Source organism: Raphanus sativus, unplaced genomic scaffold (genome assembly GCF_000801105.2).
Source record: "Raphanus sativus cultivar WK10039 unplaced genomic scaffold, ASM80110v3 Scaffold0275, whole genome shotgun sequence".
In the NCBI taxonomy this organism is placed as follows: domain Eukaryota; kingdom Viridiplantae; phylum Streptophyta; class Magnoliopsida; order Brassicales; family Brassicaceae; genus Raphanus; species Raphanus sativus.
The window spans coordinates 27377-47978 of record NW_026615595.1 but is presented as its reverse complement, the minus strand read 5'-3'; the positions used below and the strand labels follow the sequence as shown (position 1 = coordinate 47978).

Genomic DNA, 20602 nt, shown 5'->3' with positions numbered 1-20602 from the left:
AAAGATTTTACAAATTTGTAAATTTTATCTTCTCCGGGCACAATATTAAATTAACATACCATGATCAAAATAGTGAGAACACTTTTTTCCGAGAATGAAATAGTATCGATCTTCGTAGTCATCACCACCCATCTGCCAATACAAAAAAAAACAATTGTAACAATTTATATATTTTTAAAAAAGATATTGGAAAAACTGGTAACAATCACGTACCCTTCCTACGGAATATTTTGAAAAACTTGTTTGTAGACAACATTCAATGTTTTTGTCTCGGCCTTCCTTTCTTTACCAGTTATTAGGATTTTTAATCCAGATCTCGACTTAACTCTTGAAAGTGCAACGTAGAGCTGACCATGTGAGAACACTGGCCTAGGCAAAAACAAACCAACACTTTCTAGTGTTTGACCTTGACTTTTGTTGATGGTCATCGCGAAAGCCAGTGTAACGGGAAACTGTCTTCGACGCATTCTGAAGGGAAACTTTGTGTCAGGTGGACTGACATACATTCTAGGAATCCAGACTTTGTCTCCAGCAGTACTATTTCCAGTTATAATTCTACCTTCTATAACATGTGGGAGCAACTGAGTAACAATTAGCCTAGTACCATTGCATAAGCCATCTACCAAATCCAAGTTACGGAGACACATAATAGGAGCACCAACCTTCAGCTTCAAATTATGTCTAGGCATTCCTGCCACTCTAACACTGTTCAAAAACTCTGTTGGATAGGTAACATTTTCTTCTACATCAACATCGGATGGGATTATACTGTCAGAGCTAAGGTAAACCTTGTATTCACCTGAAAGCACGTGTAAATCCTTTACTCTAGAATAATGTAAAAAGTTAGTCGAACATAAGAGTAAACAGAATCAAATGTTACCTGGCAACTGCGAAAGCATGTAATCATTTATTTTATCAACTTCATCATTTGTGGGTGTGAGAATGGCTCGATGTCTATACAAATCCTTATCTTCTGAGGTTTGAAAAGCTTGTCCATAAACCTCCTTTGCAATAGTTTGAATCGGATCTTCTCCAATATTTTTGATCAACAGATCAGAAGGGATGTCAATGTCAACCTGACCGTCGTTTGGCAAATTTATTTTTCCATCTCCAACATCCAAAATCCATTTTGAGAAGGATTGAAGGTCTTTTGCTGCATCATCAGTAAGCCCAGCGAGCAATCTCATGTTTTTTGTTAGCTTCAGAACTTTGCAGTGCTCCCAAAGATATGACGAATTAAGAGCTTGCAAAACAGTCTCTGCTCTACCACCTCCAGGTATGACCGGTAAAATCTGTCTGAAATCTCCACCGAAAACAACTACTTTACCTCCAAAAGGTTTGTCTTCAGAAGATCTTATAATATCACGCATAGAACGATCCAAAGTCTCGAAACAGTGTCTGCTCATCATAGGCGCCTCATCCCATACAATGAGCTTTGCTGCTTTAACTAATTCTGCACGATCTGATCCTGGCTCCATTTTCTTGCAAGTAGTAAACTCGTCGGCATCTATCGGAATACCAAACCTGGAATGTGCGGTTCTACCTCCTTCCAACAATAATGCAGCAATTCCACTGGATGCGGTATTTAGAACAATCATACGTCTAGATCGGATTGCTGATGAGAGTGCTCTATATACGAAGGTTTTACCTGTGCCTCCATAACCATAAAGAAAGAACACTCCACCGCTATCATTTAAAACTGCATCCAAAATCTCGTTGTAAACCCCTCTTTGCTCATCTGTTATCATCGCCATAAGTCTTTCATTTTCCTTTAGCTGATCTTCCACAACATACTTAAGCTCATCATCTATAAGGCGATTGCCGTTGTAACAACCAAAATCATCTGGCTTTGGCATTAGGGGCCATTTCTGGAGGCTACGACCATTGCTAAGCAAATGATTTTCAATCTCGGTTAGAGCAATTTTTGATATGATCTATGGTCAAGTTCAACTCTGAAAATTTGAAAAATTAATTACATAAGAGAGACCTGATTTAAAACATATTTCGTTTAATAAGAAAAAATCTCACCGGGATTTCCAGTTTGTCGTCGTTTCTTGTAGAGAATATCGTCGGTTAGATACTCCCAAGTAGCTTCCCACACAACATGAGGCTGAGATAATGTTTTGGATACCAACATTCTCGAAAAAAGCTTCCTCGCATACGTGCCAGAACTATTATCACTACAATCTTTGATAGCTTCTATGTATTCCTTGTCATCATCCATCAAACCCAAAGCATAGCAAGCATCTTCGTATGTAGAATATACAACACCATCAACTGTTCTTATATCCTCGTACGATTTCGGCCCTCTTACCCAATTTAGCATTACTCTTAAGAAATATAGCTCATCTTGTGCTGGATTAATATGTGCAATCCTCCCTATCGCAAAGCCTCGTTTACGTGGTACCCATTCTCTCATACTTGCTTTCCAAACAAATTTTGTTGGAAATTCGGCATATGTCAAATCTCTTGCCTCTGGATATATTTTGATTTGCTATGAACCACGCCAGAAACATGGATTGGTTGACAGATTTTTTCTTGAGGATACTCTCAATAGGTTCATCTTCATCAAAAAACACCAGCTCCTGATCAGGGAGATGAAATCCAAGTTTCTCTACAGAAGTAGTACGAAAATGTGTAGGAAAAGCAAGAACCCGCCACGATGACTCGCATGCAGTTATATATCTAATATAGAAATACGATAAACATAAATTAGAAACAACAATCGTAGACCTTAAAATGTAAAAGAAAGTAGTATTTAATTTTTAATAATGTAATAATTTAATTGTAAAAACAATGTTTTATTACTATTCTATACGATAGTATATATATTTGTCTAAGGATATACTTTAATAGATTATGCAGTTATTTCGGTTCATGCACACATAGAAACTAAGTAATAAAATAAATATAATAACTGCAGTCGTAATATGTTTTGATTTCGTCGATGACGCCATCTTCATCTTCTTTATCCATTGCAGCTGAAGCATAATCAGGTCCCTTATGGATATATTTGAAAAGATACTTAACAGCACGCGTTTGGATGCACCACTCGACATTCATATGCGCGTGATATCTAAGCATGAGGTTTCTATTGTAAGGTACAACATATCAATTGTCTAATCTGATTCCATTTTTCTCAATGAACCTACCATCAATACGACGCATGTAAGCTGGAAATCCATTTGCGTCAATCGATGTCCTGATGTTCAGTCGTTTCGGAAACATCTTAGAGCATTTACCGTTAACCATACATACATTATCCTTCTTTGCTGGACCGCAAGGACCATGCATCATACAATCCCCAACGATTGCATACAGGTCTGGATCTACCGTCTTGTCAGGTATCTCAGCCGATATAATAGTGTCTATATGATCAGCTGTTGGAAATTTGGCTCCATTTTGCATGAAGACGAGAATATGAGCGTGTGGCATTCCTCTTTTCTGAAACTCAATCGTGTACATTACTGACAAAACAGAAAAGAAAACAAGAACAGACATTTTAACTGATGAAAATACTATCTAAAGTAGTTCCTTGAAAAACAAATAAAAAAAAACCGGCATTAATGTTACAAATTTGTTAGGAGATTTACCTGCAGAAACTGGGCCAAATAAGGAGCCGTCCTTGTTTGTCAAAAACTCAATAAGATTATCGAGTTTCATCTTGAAAACTCTACACAAAATTTCAGGTCTGTCTTCGGCGGTAAGGTTATATTTTTTCAGATACCTTGTAACTTCAGGCCATTTTGGATTGCACGTAAAAGTGATGAAAAGATCTGGAAATCCATAGTACTTGCACAAAGCCATGGCATCGTAGTAATGCTGCTTCATATAACGTTTTCCTCCGGTGAAAGTTGCTGGGATGAAAATTCGGCTCCCTTGCTCAGCCATCTTAGCTCCGCCTTTTGCAGCTACCTTCTGGATTGCATCATAACTAACTGACCGGAGTTTTTTCTGATTCAGCCATAAGTAACGCAGTCTACTCGATTCTATCATTGTGTAGGCGTCCACAAGGAACTGATGAAACAATCTTCCGGATCTCGTAATCGTGGGTGCTTCCCCCTTCCTCTCTAAAATGCGAAATGCAAAGTATTCACGCATAGTTACATTTTTGCGTTTTCTCCCAGCCGTGTCTTCAAAACCAATTGGAATATTTAATCGAAAACCATCCTCTCCATATGGAAACAATAGTGGATACTGCAGAGGCAAATACGCCGGATGTAATTCACTTATCCTTTGCAACTTTCCACTTGTACTCTCTAGAACAATATCTCGGGGCTCCATATTTAAAACAAAATCTCCAGGTATCAAAGCAGCAACTTCATTTGCAGTGGGCAGATTATGGGTCCGTCCATCAGATTGCCGACTTTCAATCAACCTCATCCTATAACCTGTTGATCCTTCCACGTCGAACCTATCTCTTGCAGATCTAAAAGCCTTAACATGAGGATTATACTGATCTAACATATTCTGCAGAAGAAGAACAAGTGGTTCTCTTAGTTTCTTAGCGCTAGCTCCGTCCGACCTGTCCAGTATATTAAGAATCAAAAATAAGTTCAAAAATTGTAGACAAACTTGCAAATTCCTAAAATATAGTCATAATAAGTTCAGAAAGTCTACAAAATTACCCGGCATAAGCGTCAAGTCTATTTTTTATCTCATTTAAAGTATCAATGATATACAGCTGGGAGAATTTTGGAGCTTGTCCAGGCTCGGGAACTATATCACCAATACGATGATAGTTCTCACCGGACATTCGAAAAACAAATGGTCCACGACCATTGTTAATAGAATGATCTATCTTCCCCCCAAGTGATGTGAAAGAGAACATCATATTGTAAGCTCGGATAAACTCTCGATAATGTTTACTTAATTCGTCTCCTTTGCATAACAAATACATTAACTCCATTGGAGGATTCGCGAGGCGAGGAAGCACAACTTTTCCATGTTTACAACACATTGAGAAGACAGGTTTCTTGCTACGACGGCGTTTTCCAATTCTTTCACCATACCACATGTATGCTTGACAAAACCTACAATTCCAAACTGGATCCCCTTCGTCGTAATAACCTATATAAAAAATGCTCTCATTAGGATAAAAAATAACTAATAAATTGTTATTTATTATCAAGAGATTGTACAATTTTGAAGTCATCACCGTTTTTTTGTAACCCTATAGTAATAGATGAAGTAACGGTATGATTTTCTTGTTGTGGGATATGTTGTGGTGATGGGTTTATCAAAGACTCTCCACCAGGATAGCCACTGTAAGTCTGATTGTCGTCATATTCATCTTCATTTTCAGACTCACTCTCCATTTCATATCGATTATTATAAGCTGCGTGAAAAAGTAAATCACAACATATAAAATCGAATATCATCAATGAATATAAATAAATGTCTAAGTATATAGATGGAAAAGACTTTATACCTTCAGGATGGTCATGTACGATGAACCTTGGTGGACGAATGAATTCATTTGTTTTGTTTTGGTTTGGACACTGAGTAGCTGGAAAAGATTGATTTAAACATATAAACGAATGTAAGTATGTTAGAATTTCCTGATATTGGTAAACATCTACAACATTTAAATTGCTGGAGAATCATCATATTATTAGGATTAAAACAGAGTCAGTAATACCTTCAGGATTTGAATCTGTTTCAAACAATGGTGGAAGACCAGAACTCGATGGTCCTGTAATGTTCGAACCTGGCCTTGCTGTTTTTGGAAAAGTATAAGTTTAGTCGCACTTTAGATATAGTACCATACAATATATATGACTTCATTATTATATAAAACCCGTTGTTACCTTTCTTTTGTTTAGTTTTTGAATTCACCGATGGAGGTGATCCAATTATCTTACGTTTCCTGAAGCAAATGTTGGTACTCCCGATAATAGATTTTTGATTACGAATTGAAGCTAAAAGGTAACATTTTTTATTATAAGAAACTTTCTCTCAATCAGAGTACATTATTACTATTGTCTTTACTATTAATTTAAAATAATACTACTTCAAAAATAACTTATGTTATCGGCCGTGATTAGTTACCGGTTTCTATACTCGATGGGTCCATGTTGGTTACAGAGCCACTGCCATTTGAGAGATTTAGTGAAGTTTGGGTTGAAGTACAGGAACCTGCAGACGTAAGTACAATAACCTTTGAAAATAAGAAATGCAATATCGAGAAATGTTTGCATAAGTAGCACTGGAAAAGAAAGTATTACCGATATTTGGTACAACTGATGGCTTTGTTGGCTTGAAAATCCATGTCACTGTTTAATTTAACGTAGATCATGGTCAGAAATGTTTTGTTCTTTGGCAGATTAACAAAAATCAACGTCCGCAAAATCAAATCGAGAAGAGAGTAACCTCTATTTGTGGTAGTAAGGCCTATTGTTCTTTTGTTATTCAGTATTTCCTTTCTCGCTTTTCTAGCTTGCTGTGTTAATCCAGGTTTAGGCTCCGATGGCTGTGGATTAATGGGTCGAAACACTTGATTTGTAACATTATGAAAGGGGGTTCTAAAAGGATTGATTGTTGTTTCTGGTGAAACGTTTGTGATGGATGACTTTTGTGTTACATTCCTCCTTGGAGTATTCTCTTTGTCATTGATACCTATGTTATCAAAGTGTGGCAGCAAAAACAATCATTATTAAAAGTGTGTCACTTAAAAATGTCGACCAAATTCTTATGAAATATATTTGTTTTAGAGAATTTTATTTTCTTTGTATAAATTTTCAATACGAATCGGTTACATATACTCAGTTATATATACACGGTTGTACGAAATTATAATATATTCATAAAGATTTATATTTATTTTAAGGAAAACATACCAATTTTTTTAATCTTCGGTGGTTTCTTCCCACTGTCTGTTCCCAGTGGATTACTTCTCTTCATACGTCAGACTTTTTAGATATTGCTAGTGTCTTTTGTAAGAACAGGACTCTAGCTATAGAATTTTCCGAATGCAGTTAGAAAAAAGGTTTCAACAAACTTATATAGTTTGACAGAAAATGAAGACTATGGAATTCAGAAGACGATATATTTAATCAATATAATAAAGATAGATTGAAGACCATTAAGTTTTACCATCAATTGAAATATATGCAAAATCAATTGTTGCCAGTTCTAAAGTTGGTATTAATTTCTTACCGTGTTTATATTCCTTGCGTAGGTGAATACGATATTTTTTCGGAAAACAGTTGATATTTCTTTTGATTGGACGAATCATCTGTTGTTAGCTGTGTACATTTATTGTAAATGATTATTTCTGTAAGTTTACCATATATAGAACCCCCATATTTTTTCACCTTAGATATAAAATTATTTTTGGGATCTAAATTGCAACTGATTGGGTTATTCTTTTGAAAAAAATTTAAAGATTAAATGTGGTATGATCTCTCCCAAAGTGGTATAGTAGTTGTTTTATAACCCAATTATATTAAAACAATTTATTATTCATTGTTAAAAAACAAAAACGCACAAGGAAAATAATGGAAAACATAATGAAATTGTTTAAAATAATGCCAATAACAAATACTCCCTCTGTTTTTTAAAGATGTATGTTTTTGAATTTTTTTTTTCAAATAGATGTATTTTTCATATTTTCAATGTAATTTTTGTCAACTAATTATGAATATCTGTGAATATCAAAAACATTAATTGCATTTCTTGAAATTTTATTGGATTAGAAATATAGGAAATATAAAATAACAAAAAAACTATGCACTAATAATTAAATTTTAATATGTTTTATTAAAAAATGTGAAAATCTCAAAACATGTATTATTTAAAAACAGAGGGAGTAATTGCGTAAACGCTTGTACTTTCAAGTGCATAATGACTTCAACTTTCTTCCTTCATTTTGTATTAGCAATGATTCTTTTAATACTCACTCGTCATCGGAGTCATAATCATGAAATATGACAACATGTGGCTGCATAAATAAATAATTTTGTTAGAAAATGTAACTATACTAATAATAGTTTATATAAGAGTAAAAACAAAACTTACATGTGGATGAAAGAGTTCGATTATTTCTGCATTGTCAACAACTGAATCAACAACATATGCTGAATTTTGTTCTTTTTGACCATTAGATTCGATTGTCAGCATAAATAGAATTTTCCTCCCAATCAATTCAGTTAGAGATTGTGGTACAAAATGTGGATTTTCCTATAAAACATAAGTATTCATTTACGATGTAAAGTATCAAAATAATATATTCTTTAATCCCCCTATTAAAAATTAAGCAAATACCTGAGGAGCCTCTTCGACCAACTGAAACGCAGGTCTTCTAATTAGCTTCTCCGCGATATTGTTGAAAAGCACAAACTTGGCTTCAACATTTGATTCATCGCTAACACGTACAACCAAGTGGTAACTAAAGATATAAAAGCTAATTAGTATATGAACTTATAACAAATTGAGAGTATACCAGTATGAAGATTTAAAACTATAAACTTACCAGTTAATACCATAGTCAAAATCCTTTCCACATCTTTTGCAATTGTATTGAGGATTCTGGTGAATATTTTGATTGACTCCCTCAATACCATTTGACAGTCTATCCATTTTTCTTGTGCAAATTTTGCAGGCCGTGTAATACCATGGTTTCTCCAAATCAATGGCCTCGATTTTAGCAACAACCATAAACTTTCCAGACTATGAACCAACATTGAAAGGCAAATCATATTAAAAAACAATTTCGTTAAGAATTACTTTTGCCTTATACAAAAATACATTTTGTCAATTTATCAAAAGGACGAAATATTTACCGAATTTGATTCAATCATTTCAGATATGGATTTCTTCACGGTTATCACTGCCATTTCGCTGTATACAAAAAAGCAATATGAAAATTCATGGAGTTTATAAAACTTAATAACAGATAATAAATATAGTGGATATTATAACCTCTTTGTGCTCAATATGATCTACACAAGGGTCGAGCATATAAATTAATTTCATACTTATAAGAGCATATATGAAATAAATAAGTCAAGTAAATATTTTCTTTGAGCAACAAAATATTCTTATACATATGAGACTGGCGAGGAGTAATGGTGAAGTAATTCTGAAACATTTATTATACTTAATGGCATAAAATATATGCCTTCCTAAATTTATTTCTATCACAACCATTACTGCATTTCCTAAATTGACAGCTTAATTTAAATAAGCAAATTTATAATAAACATAAATATATTATGGTTACTATTATTGGTCTAATTGATTTTTACTTTCTACATTTTTTATTACTAACATAACTTATTTTGATGCTAACTATTGGTGCATGCCAAGAAAATCAACGACAATATCCTGTTATTAAATGACAATACAAATACCACAGCCTTTTAGCCTAGAAGGTGTAGACCCTTCTGCATGTGGCGTCCCTTCTCCTTTTTAGCACGTACTTCTAGCATTCTTGGTAATAACAACTTGGTAACCATTTTTTTCCTTCCACGTAAACAGCATTCTTGGCACGTTTAATCAAATCATGTAAGAAATAAAATTATTCTTTATAACTATCCTACAACTTCCTACATTACTTTCACAACATTCTCATTATCAATTGTTTCTAAACAATACCTTAATTAAAAAATTATACTTCCCGAGAAGAAAGACACTACTTTGAAGATGGGAGAAGATGCATCGGTAAACAATTATGACATCATATCCATCGGTGATTCTGCGTCCTCAAATGACGATCACTCCAACTCAGATCGCACCAACTACTTCAGAAACATTTCCTTGTCATATTTTGCTGCCCAACCAACCGAAATGCTGTCTAAACACTTAGAGTTCAAGGAACTATGCTTTGAGAGTGGGAACCCTGAGGCACACTATATTGAGGGCATTCTTCAATTGTTCGTAAAGGAAGACGAGCAGGCAGGCCTATATCATTTACGCCAATCATCGGATGGAGGTTATATAGACGGTTCGTATCTTTATGGTTTGTCACTGCTTGCTGTAGAACGATTTCATAAAGGTCAGAAGTATTTGGATAAACTGGGATGGAAGGAAAGTCGTTCAACCTCCGATCAATGCTGGGAAAGAGTCAAGAAATCTCTGACTGATATCCCGTACTTCATGAACCAAGGCTACTATATAGCTCGTGCCAACCTTGAGACACTCTGTGGTTGCCGCTCAAGGAAAAGACGTGGTCGAGTATGCAACCATGGTTACTACTATGAAAGGCTTAATCAATTTGTTGAGTTTGCTATGAGTAAAAACAACTAAAGATTCAAGTTTTCATCTGATATTATCTATAAACGCATGTAAAAGTACTTATGTTTTTACATGATTATTTATATATTTCGTTCAATTTTCTAAGTTGCTACTTTGTTTGTTTTATTTGAAGGTCGACACAATCTCCAAAATTCATATCATATTAATTGATAACAACTATTTTTCCTTTTGTACTTTGAATATAAAAGTTAATGCTTTTGTGCGGATTAATTGACTTTAGTCGCGATGGCAACCTAATTACTCGGGTTTCTAAAATGGAAGATAAAAATATTTGGTAATAAATACAAAAGAAATAAAATTCATTTAAATTTCATACTATTACTTTCTGGTCAAGTACTTCACCTTCCAAAAACAAAACGGAGACCGTAAATGGTGTCAATCATATGGTAAGATTATATATTAACTTATCACAATGAAACTACTTTATATTGATTGAATGTTAATAAATATGATTGACGTTAGCAGGCAATTTATTTGCAATCAAATCTTCTTAAAATATGATTATTAAGATCTCATGTAATAGGTAGAAAAGACATTTATTTTAAACACTCAAAATATTTCAAGTACATAATATAGAGGTCAAGTTATTCACCTTCTTTGTAAACGACAAATCAATAATCTTATAGATATTAGAGGAGGTGGAACCAAATATTACCGTAGCTGATTCTCTAATTATATAGTTAGAAATCTCCAATTTTTTTCTAAAATAAAACAAAATATTAACAATTATTCAATAAATTGTACAAAATTAGGTCTTAATATAGTAGCAAACTTCAAATCTGGATATTTGGTGACAATGATTTAGCTTTTGAATCCCAAACAAAGTTACAAACACCACCGTCAAATGCAGACTTCACATTTACTACCTGAGGTATTTGTTTGTTATTCTCCATCCAATACACAAACTTGGATTTATCTTGGTCTTCGTTGATTTCGAATGAAAATTGGTCTCTGTGTATAAATGTCATGATATTGTGATATCGATGTCTATGATGGAATTCAATATCTGTATGATTCTCTACTTTTTCGTAAACCTGCCAAATATAATACCACAGGTTATTCCCTAGAAGTACTTCAAACGTAAAAAGTCATGTAAATATTTTATGTGATAAATAAAAATCACTTACATAACAATACGAAGACTGTGAAGTTTGATCAAATGTGCATAGTTCCTAACAGAAAATAAAGCATAAATTCTTAAATTTTCAAAAGTAATGTTCAGCATTAATGTTTGGATCTCGAGAGAGAGAGCAAACCTGTATAGAAATTGACCAACTATACTTGCCCGGCTGCATGTTAAACTAAGAAACAAGTATTGCTACGTTTGATTAAGGATTTGCAATTTCTTGATTTATAGAGTTAGGTTTACACTAATGGGACCTTAGGGTTTTCAGATTTGAAGGCCCTATTGTATATTTAAGACCCAGTTCAAATTTACTTCGCATTAAGTAATTAGTAACATTGAAATGAATATTTTGAAGGGCCTCTTGTATATTTAAGACCCAGATCAAATTTACTTCGCATTAAGTGATAGTTTAAAATTGACAATCGGATTCTTATTGTTCCGTTTAAAATTGACCTTCATAAGTTGACCATCACATTAGACTAATTAATACAATCAAAGGACCTTGAAAAACATTCTAGTATCAACCCGTTAAAAACGATACAATATTCCAATTAGTTTTCGTATTGAAGAACAAATTTTTAGACGTTTTTTTGCATGCGACTTAATCTGGAAAATATTAATAACTCTTGAAAATTGTCCATACTGACATGTCAAAGTCTTTCACCATGTCTGCAGATAAAGTTCAAAAATTTCAAAAAGATCATCATTACAATACCTCGATTGAGAATTTGACAATACAATCACCTAGATTCTGGAAACTTGAGATAACAAAAATTGCTATGAAAGCTTTGTATTTATAGTTCGCATTATATTCTAATATCTCAGAATTTATTAACTTATGATTATGACAAAATAATCAATTATCGATGGCTTCCTAAAGACAATTAAATCTTTCATTCGAATGCAACTAAAAATTTGATATGTTAAAAACGGAAACTTATAATTAACCAATTTCTATTTTATAGTATGTCTAGAAGATATATTCTAATCAATTATCAACTTCATAATATATCAAATTATTAAGTTTAATTGGCTTTAAAATCTTGAGAAATGTGAAAGTCTGCAGCAATGTGTCTAACTACTATATCTAACTATTCACGCTTATCTTTATCCTTTCTATGGGTAAGTCATGATTAAAATGATATATATTCTTCTAACTATAGAAATAACCTATACTAAACTCTACTGAAAACAGACTATCTAACAAGTAATATATGCAATAACAAACACAAACAATATAAAACGGAATAGGTTATTTATAAATAAGTACTTAAGTTTAATTTCCCACCATAAAGATGGGAAAACTGGTTTAACAAACCAGTAAATAAGTTCAGAAATATTTAAACATAATATTAAAACAACATAAAAAGTTTTTAAATTGGACAGATTGAGGAACCGCACAGATTAGTCAAACATCTGTGGTTCACCCAACTTGTACCAATCAATTAACGGGACCTCCACATCAGCCACCTTGGCCGTAGCAAGCACAAGATCAGACTCCAACTTCTCCTTGAGTTCGGTGAATGCAGACTCATTGAAGAGTTCTTCAAAGAGTTCCAATTTCCCTGCAACCCTTTCGACCTCAAGCTCTGCATCATGTTTCTTCATGAGACCCTGTTGGAGTTGCTTGTACATGAACAGCTTCGCTCGGTAATGCTGAGTTGTCTCCAAACGCCCTTTCTTGAAAGCGTCTTCAACGCTTGAACCATAATCTTCCACCATTGGAGCCTTCATTTTGAGATCCTTGTTTCCTGCCATGATATAAATCTTGATCTGCATGTTAGGTTTAAAGAGTACGGGTTAGAAAAATAAAAGGATGAGAAATGAAACAGCCAATAATAACCATTTGATTACTTTCTAATCCAAAATTCAAAAAATACTATAACAAATAAACCGGATGATGTTTTCCAATTTTTCACCGATTCAAATAGCGATTATAATAACCCTAGAAAGATCAACATAGATAATCTAGAGAAGAAATCTGTATATCGTGGCTACAAAACCTATCTAAATTCCTTTCTCTTTGTGAATCGATCTACTGTTTTTCATATTGATTACCAACGATATATACATCCTATAATCGAAAAATAAATAACGAAATATAATGGTAGTATGAAATGATGGCTACAAAACCTAACACAAAACCACTATATTTAAAAATCGATTTATCGTTTATCATAGACAGTAAACGAAACCCTAAAGAGAAAGAGAACTCACTTGAGTAATAGTTGGCGAGACAAAAGCTTACGAAGAAGAGAAATGATACAGTTTCTCGGTCAGTGTACAGTTTATATAGAAGAAGAAGAATCGAAGGGTCGTGACTTTTCACATGACAACTGGACCCCGTTAAATTTTATCAAAATTACTTTTTGTCATTTCTCATTTTTACTATTTGGGCTTTATTTTGTAGTAAGGGCGATATAACTCATGGGCTAAGTTCATTAGAAAAATGAACACACTAAACCGGTTCAAGTTTTTCTTAAACCTTTATGAATGTCAATCGATTAAATTTCTTTTGAACGCATGTATATGCAAATGTAATCAACCGCAAAATATAATTCACATCAAACATTTATTTGATCACATCCGTGTAAACAATGGATACTTAGATTGAAACAACCGTGTATAGCATTATTAATTCGGCCACAAGTTCAAAAATTTCATATTTTAATAGCGTTGTAAATCTTCAATCTTCAAGTTAAATCTCGTACTAACTAAATATTAAACCATGAATAGTAAGATTTATCCAATCCTTGGATAGAAAAATAGTAAGAACCTCAATGATATAATGCAATATTCGTAAAACAGTTTCATAAAAAATAAAAAGAAAAACAAAGCCACGATAGTAGAAAGATACGTCTGATTAAGTATCGGTAACATTAGCTATGTTACTCTCCCTTGACTTTCTTTAGAAAAAGTTTCTTGTTCACGGAATGTTGATCATCTAGGCTACTTTGTTGTTCATCTTGGCTTTTTCTTTTAGACAATGGAGTTCCTGATAAACCACCTGAACCAGAAGAAATATCATCTGAAGACTGCAGCATTAGGACCTATAAGGAAAAAGTTTAACCGATCAGTATTACGATAATGTAAGAATTAGATGAACTATACAGACGAATGAGAACAATACCTGTTTAACTGGCAAAGCAGCAAATTCCTCAATCAGTTCACGATCAGCAGTAGCAATTCGAACAACATAATGAGAGCTCTTTCCTTTGATGTTATCAGCATCCACTGAAACCTCAAAAAGGATTCTTTTGCCAAAAAGGTCGCTAACAGCTTCTGGTAACAAGTCTTCATCTAGATTCTACAAGTAAAAATGGAAAAGTGAGGACTCTAATTTATACATATAGTAATAATTTCCTCTTTTATTTAAATTTGACTGGACCTCATCATAGAGTTCAGCGGCAGAACGACGCACAAGCACTTGAGCATTGCCATCAAACAAAAGAAAGTTTGCCTCACCGGTATCATCTTTAACGTGGACAATTAATTTAAACCTGAGGTACCAATAAAAGTTTAATATTTAGTAATTACTGGATAACGTACACCATAATTATACATCATATAACAAAAACCAGAATACTAAATTATGTACGCTTTTGATGAAATACCTCGGAATGACATCAATGTGTTCTTTATCACATGTATTACAGTAGAACAAAGGACGGTTGTCATCATCAACATTGGTTGTAGGCATAACTTTTTTGTTGTGGTATTTGCAACTTAGATATTGCCAACCACGCTCAGTATCTATGTTTTCAATAGTCCCCAAGGTGACAAAAGTTCCAACCTACTCAAGACAACAGCATGTTAGTAGGAGTATTAAAATTAATAATTTACATTTAAAAAAAAAAGTAGTGTACGTGTAACCAGAGTACTGACAACGATATCTCTTATTGTTAGCCTCTCATTAAGAACAAAAAACCGGGCACGAACAGATGTAGCACTAGCAACACTCCATTGGCTACTATCCTTGTTTGTTATAGCAAGTGAATCATCAGGAAGACTACATAGATAAAAAGACATAATTTTACTTTAGAGTCCAATTTAATAACATATTTTAAATAAACTTGCATTTTTTATTACGTACCACAATTTAAACTCATCAACCAATGAACACGTTGGGTTTAGCAAAATTTGGGTGGAATTAAACCCGCTAGATATGGAGTAAACCCCTGGAGAACATTCATCATATTATATTGTCTGCGAGTAATAATTAGAAACCTTAACAAATCAAATTACATACCTTTCCACTCTTTAATGGAACAGAACCTGATAATACAAATTATCATAATGGACATGTTACTCATACTGTAGTCGTATACTTGTTTAGCATAACCACCCCACAGAGTACACATGATCTTGACATTACTGAAACGAAAACGTAGATAAAATGTAGAGTTTTTTAACTTTGTCAAATATAACCAATAATAATTGAAATTTCAGCTTACCTATGGTCACGTAGCTCGATCAAAAGCCTCATGTTATCTTTGCCTTTAATGCTTTTGTTTTCCAGCGACCCAAAGTTGACGATTTGTCCAATTATATCTAAATTTATTACATAAAAAAATAAGAACAAAATTAACATAACATGACAGAGTATTAATTGTGTGCTAAAATGACTCACCAACTAAGCAGCTGCTATCAATCTTTCCTTCCAGAATATCGGTAAAATCGGCAAAATTCTTTTCAGGAATTTCACTTGGAAAATCTAAAGCTTTTCCAACAAAAGTGGTTGGATAGAAACCAATTTTGTACAGATGTGGAGTTGTACGATATTCACCAATTGCATCGAAGACCTTGAACAACTGGACGACAATTGCATCTCCCGCATGTAGCTTTTCACCATATTTTTTGATGAGTTGTTCTCCAACTGAAGCATGAATTCTTGTCCCCTGAATACCAGTCAAAATAATTATAGTATTAAACAATAAACAAAATCTTAACATAAAACTATATGTTCTTCACTTACTTCTCTATCAGCAAAAACCATTTCAATAGTATTTCCTGATTCTTTGTTGTAGTTCTTCCACAACCGAATAATCCTAACTTCAATACGGGACGTATCTTTACGGGGTTTTAATTCTCGGACCAAAGATACTATATTTTTTGACTTTGCGAACATCGCCATTTTCGTTTCAAAATAGAAGAATGGCTGAGTTGCTTCAAGGCCACTTTGTACTCTATATATAGTCCTTTGATGGTGTAGAGTATTAACGACGCAAGAAATATTACTTGCGAGACTTGCGCAAGTAATTGGGTATAATAAGGTATGTAAATTAAATGACTAATGATTAAAGGAAACCTAATAAATTTGTAAAATTAATCACGAAAATGCATTTTATACGATGCGAAACTTGCGCAAGTTTTCAATATAAATAAGGTATGTTGATAATAATTAGTTTCCTAATAAAATATGAAATGAATTTGCCATTACGAGATTTAATGATTAGTTGACATTTTTTAAAATTAATCTGCAAGCTATGATTAATGTTCGCCATTGATTACGATTCTTGCGCAATAAATAATTAGTGCGTTTGGTAATTAATGTCACTTTCCAATTAAAAGGTCGATGAAAAAAATAAATAAAAAAGAAAAATTAGAAAAACTCGACCAATTGAAACGCTAGAATTCTCGTGAGAAGAATTCTATGAGTGCCACGTGGCGTTTGTACTTCTCTTTTAATATATAGGAGGATACAATAGTTATGATTGTTTGAATGGAGCATTGTTCATTTTTTATTTTAGCGGAGTGATTATTTTAGTTTGTTTGTCTTATGTTAAGTCATCTATTATCATGTCAGATCTTTATGTGTTCCTTGTATGATTGTTGTATAGTGTGGTGTTCTTTTGCACTATAAAATTTTTTTTCTGAAAACACTATACAAATATTTAATCTATATTTATTTAGATTATGGGATTATGCTAGACTTTTTTCTTTTACTTTGAATTCATTTTTTTTTTAATTTCGACACATATCTGGTCATAATACTTGACATCTACTCCTTAAATTAGGTAAACATTTTTTATATGTATATATCATATTAGTAGGTGTCGCATATGCTTTTTAATATTGTTGGGGTGGTATATAATCATTGTTTTTGTATTCCTAAAAGTTTCAAATAGCATGGTAGTTTGTTTACTTCAACTCTGTGAAACGATTCTTTGATGCGTCTCTCCACTATTGGTCAACTTTCGTTTTAATTAGTTTCCATCCAAGCATACCAGAGCATGCTTTACTGATCTTGGGCTTGCATTTGCATAATATTTTTATGACATATAGGTAAATGTTATTGTCGTATGAACCAACCATTGTTGCTTGCAGATTTTGGAACCTTAAGTTTATGTTGTTGTTTTACTCTTGCATGCTTTTGACGTAGTCGACCGGCAGGTTTTTAAATTTGATACTCTTAATTAGGAAAATATTTTAATATTCAGTTTCTCCACGAAAGTTGTTCCATTCCAATTAATTTGCCAACGTTAGTTTTAGGACACATCATTTCGGTCATAGCATTTTTTGTTTTAATTCATTTATCTAAATATAATATCTATAGTTTGTATATGTATGTTCATATGCTCTTGCTGGTTAGTTACAATAATTCGGATTTGTATGATTGTATCTATTTACATTATAATATTCTCATTATAACTCATGTAGAACCCAATTTGGTTAAACCAATTCCATGGTTTGCGGTAATAGTACACGATCACACGGCTATCAAAGAAAAATAACTTTATATTACAGTCACCTCTCAGGTTTAAGTGTTTAACCAACGTATTTAGTAAAAAAGTTACAGATACTCCCACATCGTCTCATGTACTTGAACCTGTAGGACAGTAACGATATCAGATAAATATAAGACAAATCGGTCTAAAGATATTAGGTATGGCTAAGCTTAGTACAAAAGTATTCTTACTTTTCCTTTTGCAGCCAATTGAATGACAGCCTCATGACTTTTTGTGAGTTTCCTAAGTTGTTCACATATCCATCAATAAAAAGTAAATTAAAGACAAAACCAACATATGTAGCAGAAAGATTCTTCTCCCATCCAACTCTAACTTGCTTATTCGCTTCTTCTCCCATCCAACATACGGTTACTCACCTCCAACAACCATCTCTATAACAATCCCACCTTAAAGAGAAATTTTCAAATGTTAATATACTTTAATGATGATGAACAGAGAAGTTTGCTTTCGAGAAAAGAACATACATTTAAGCAAGTTGTGATACGGACTAATGAGCTCTGAACTTTTCTTAAACACCCCACCAAGGTCTTGTCCTATGCTGCAGTCATATTGAGTTCACCATAATCATCAAAGCATCAAACCATGTCTTTCAAATAACTAATCATATAAAAACCACCAAAAACTGTCCTTTAATAACTTGTAAAAATAGAATATGAAAGGCAATAAGGAGTTGATGTATGTTTATTACCTCTGAGGCTTTGTAATATATGAGAATCTGATGGTTTTTTGCATCTGCATAGAAAAGAAAACATTTATTTTTAAGACATCCGAAACAGCATATAAGTAACAAAAAGAACCATCAAGCAAGTAACTTTCGCCAAACAAAAAGACCAGAAGCAACCTGTAACGGAGTCTTAGTGACTTAATCGAAAACTTATATCAATTGTGTTTTATATAGATTTGAATCACTTGCATTACTGAACAATAAAACAGAATCTAGCTTAAGCGGTAATTTCTTCATTTTTTAAAAAAGAAGAGAGGCTGATGGGCTCTACATATGCTCTGCACAATCAAGCAAAGGGTTCATAGGCACCTCAATGATGTATCATTGATGGAGATATCTTTTGAGAAAAAATAATTAATGGAAGAAGTACCAAGGAATTGAGCTAGCCCGTCCATGCCTTCCGGGTCTGAGAACGAACCAACACCAACGTTCATGGAAGCAGCACACTGAGAGACAGGAGAAGTAGAAGAATCCTTTAGATGTTTGCATAACTCAAAAGTCAACATGTAAGAAAATTCTCCAAATTATGGAACCCAAGTCCAACCTTTCACCAAAACCCTATCGTCATCCATCTTCATCTCACCGCAAACCCGAGCCGCTGGATTCTTGCAGAGAACCCGAACTAACATTGCCTCGGATCGAACTCTTGTGATGATTCTCCCTGAACCGAGGACAACCACTTCCAAGTCCCATTTTATAAACGCCACCAGGGCGTCTCCGAACGGATCCGATGATACGGCGTCGGAGGAGGAGGAATCGGGATGAGGAAGGGAAGTGGAGGCGGAGGGGATTTCGAGAATGCCGGTGAAAGAGAGGATTAGGGTTAGAGGACGGCCCAGACTCAGACAGCGAACGAAGCCCACAATGGCGATGAATAAATGATACGGTGCGTTTAGCGCAGGGGGACACGTGTCGACGTCGCAGAGCTCATGTTTGTGACATGGCGTCCTAGGTGGACACCCTAGGAGAGAAGCAAACCCAATTATATATAAATAGATAGATGCATAAATATGTCAGGGTTGATTATCAAATAATCTGAAATTTAATAAATAATATAATTTGCTATGTATATAATAATGTCAATACTTTTTTTTTTAATAATGTCAATACTTACCAAAAACAGAAAAGATAATTAGAACAACGAAGAGGAAGGTGATGATGGAAACAAACTTAGCCATGCTATGTTTTACTTTTTACTTTTTACTTTTTTTTTTAATTTGAAGGTATGTTATGCGTATTATATGAGGAACTGAGCCTAAGATGATTTTCTATTTATAATAACATGATGGCTAGTTTAGTCTTTTACTTTTCATCCTACAATAAAGTTTAACCACAAGAATTGAAACACATATCTATGATTTAGGTAATTAGAGGCATTCTTAAACTTCAAGTGGGTAAAATAGACGAGAAAATGCTAACCAAAAGATAAAATCTTGTTTGTGATTGGACACTACTTCCTAAAAACAATCATCTACCCGCAGCTGCTGAAACTCACATGGTATCTCCATCCTTAAGATAAAAAGTTTTATCACTAGTGGAAGATCAATTTAAGTCACACATCGAAAATTAAACAAAATAAAGTCTAATATATAAAAAGAAGTCTAACTCTAATTAGGATAAAACTTTCTGAAAAGAAAACAAAAAGTAAATCTATGCGGAATTTTCCTTTTAAACTTAAAATGGACAATATCATAATTCCAACAAGTAGAACTAATAGTTCTAATATATCTCAACATATGTTTATTA

General features: G+C 33.5%; 5 protein-coding genes across 5 annotated transcripts; 1 reads left to right on the top strand and 4 right to left on the bottom strand.

Moving 5' to 3' along the window:
* Positions 1–59: 59 nt before the first annotated feature.
* Positions 60–2326, bottom strand: LOC130501752 (uncharacterized; the record flags this gene model as incomplete). The annotated part of the gene is made up of 7 exons (XM_056996578.1): positions 2029–2326; positions 1977–1987; positions 1002–1934; positions 881–887; positions 290–799; positions 214–218; positions 60–132 (listed from the first exon to the last, which is right to left on the bottom strand). Coding segments are annotated over exons 1-7 (1837 nt in total), but the record flags the coding sequence as incomplete, so codon positions are not given.
* Positions 2327–3111: 785 nt separating this feature from the next.
* LOC130501751 (uncharacterized) lies at positions 3112–6271 on the bottom strand. Its single transcript, XM_056996577.1, has 9 exons — positions 6228–6271; positions 6052–6138; positions 5811–5869; positions 5642–5719; positions 5432–5509; positions 5159–5338; positions 4629–5070; positions 3594–4525; positions 3112–3467 (listed from the first exon to the last, which is right to left on the bottom strand). The coding sequence occupies exons 1-9, from the start codon at positions 6269–6271 to the stop codon at positions 3112–3114; spliced, it is 2256 nt and encodes a 751-aa protein (XP_056852557.1).
* A 3374-nt stretch (positions 6272–9645) lies between these two features.
* On the top strand, positions 9646–10248 carry LOC130501750 (F-box protein At2g35280-like). The gene has a single exon (XM_056996576.1). It carries the CDS (start codon positions 9646–9648, stop codon positions 10246–10248), a length of 603 nt encoding a protein of 200 aa, XP_056852556.1.
* A 3819-nt stretch (positions 10249–14067) lies between these two features.
* LOC130501745 (uncharacterized) lies at positions 14068–15166 on the bottom strand. Its single transcript, XM_056996574.1, has 4 exons — positions 14998–15166; positions 14772–14883; positions 14514–14690; positions 14068–14433 (listed from the first exon to the last, which is right to left on the bottom strand). Exons 1-4 carry the CDS (start codon positions 15081–15083, stop codon positions 14272–14274), a joined length of 537 nt encoding a protein of 178 aa, XP_056852554.1. The 5' UTR covers positions 15084–15166; the 3' UTR covers positions 14068–14271.
* LOC130501749 (uncharacterized) lies at positions 15145–16370 on the bottom strand. The gene is made up of 6 exons (XM_056996575.1): positions 16014–16370; positions 15838–15934; positions 15633–15757; positions 15477–15561; positions 15250–15392; positions 15145–15176 (listed from the first exon to the last, which is right to left on the bottom strand). The coding sequence occupies exons 1-6, from the start codon at positions 16333–16335 to the stop codon at positions 15145–15147; spliced, it is 804 nt and encodes a 267-aa protein (XP_056852555.1). The 5' UTR covers positions 16336–16370.
* Between the last annotated feature and the right edge of the window lie 4232 nt (positions 16371–20602).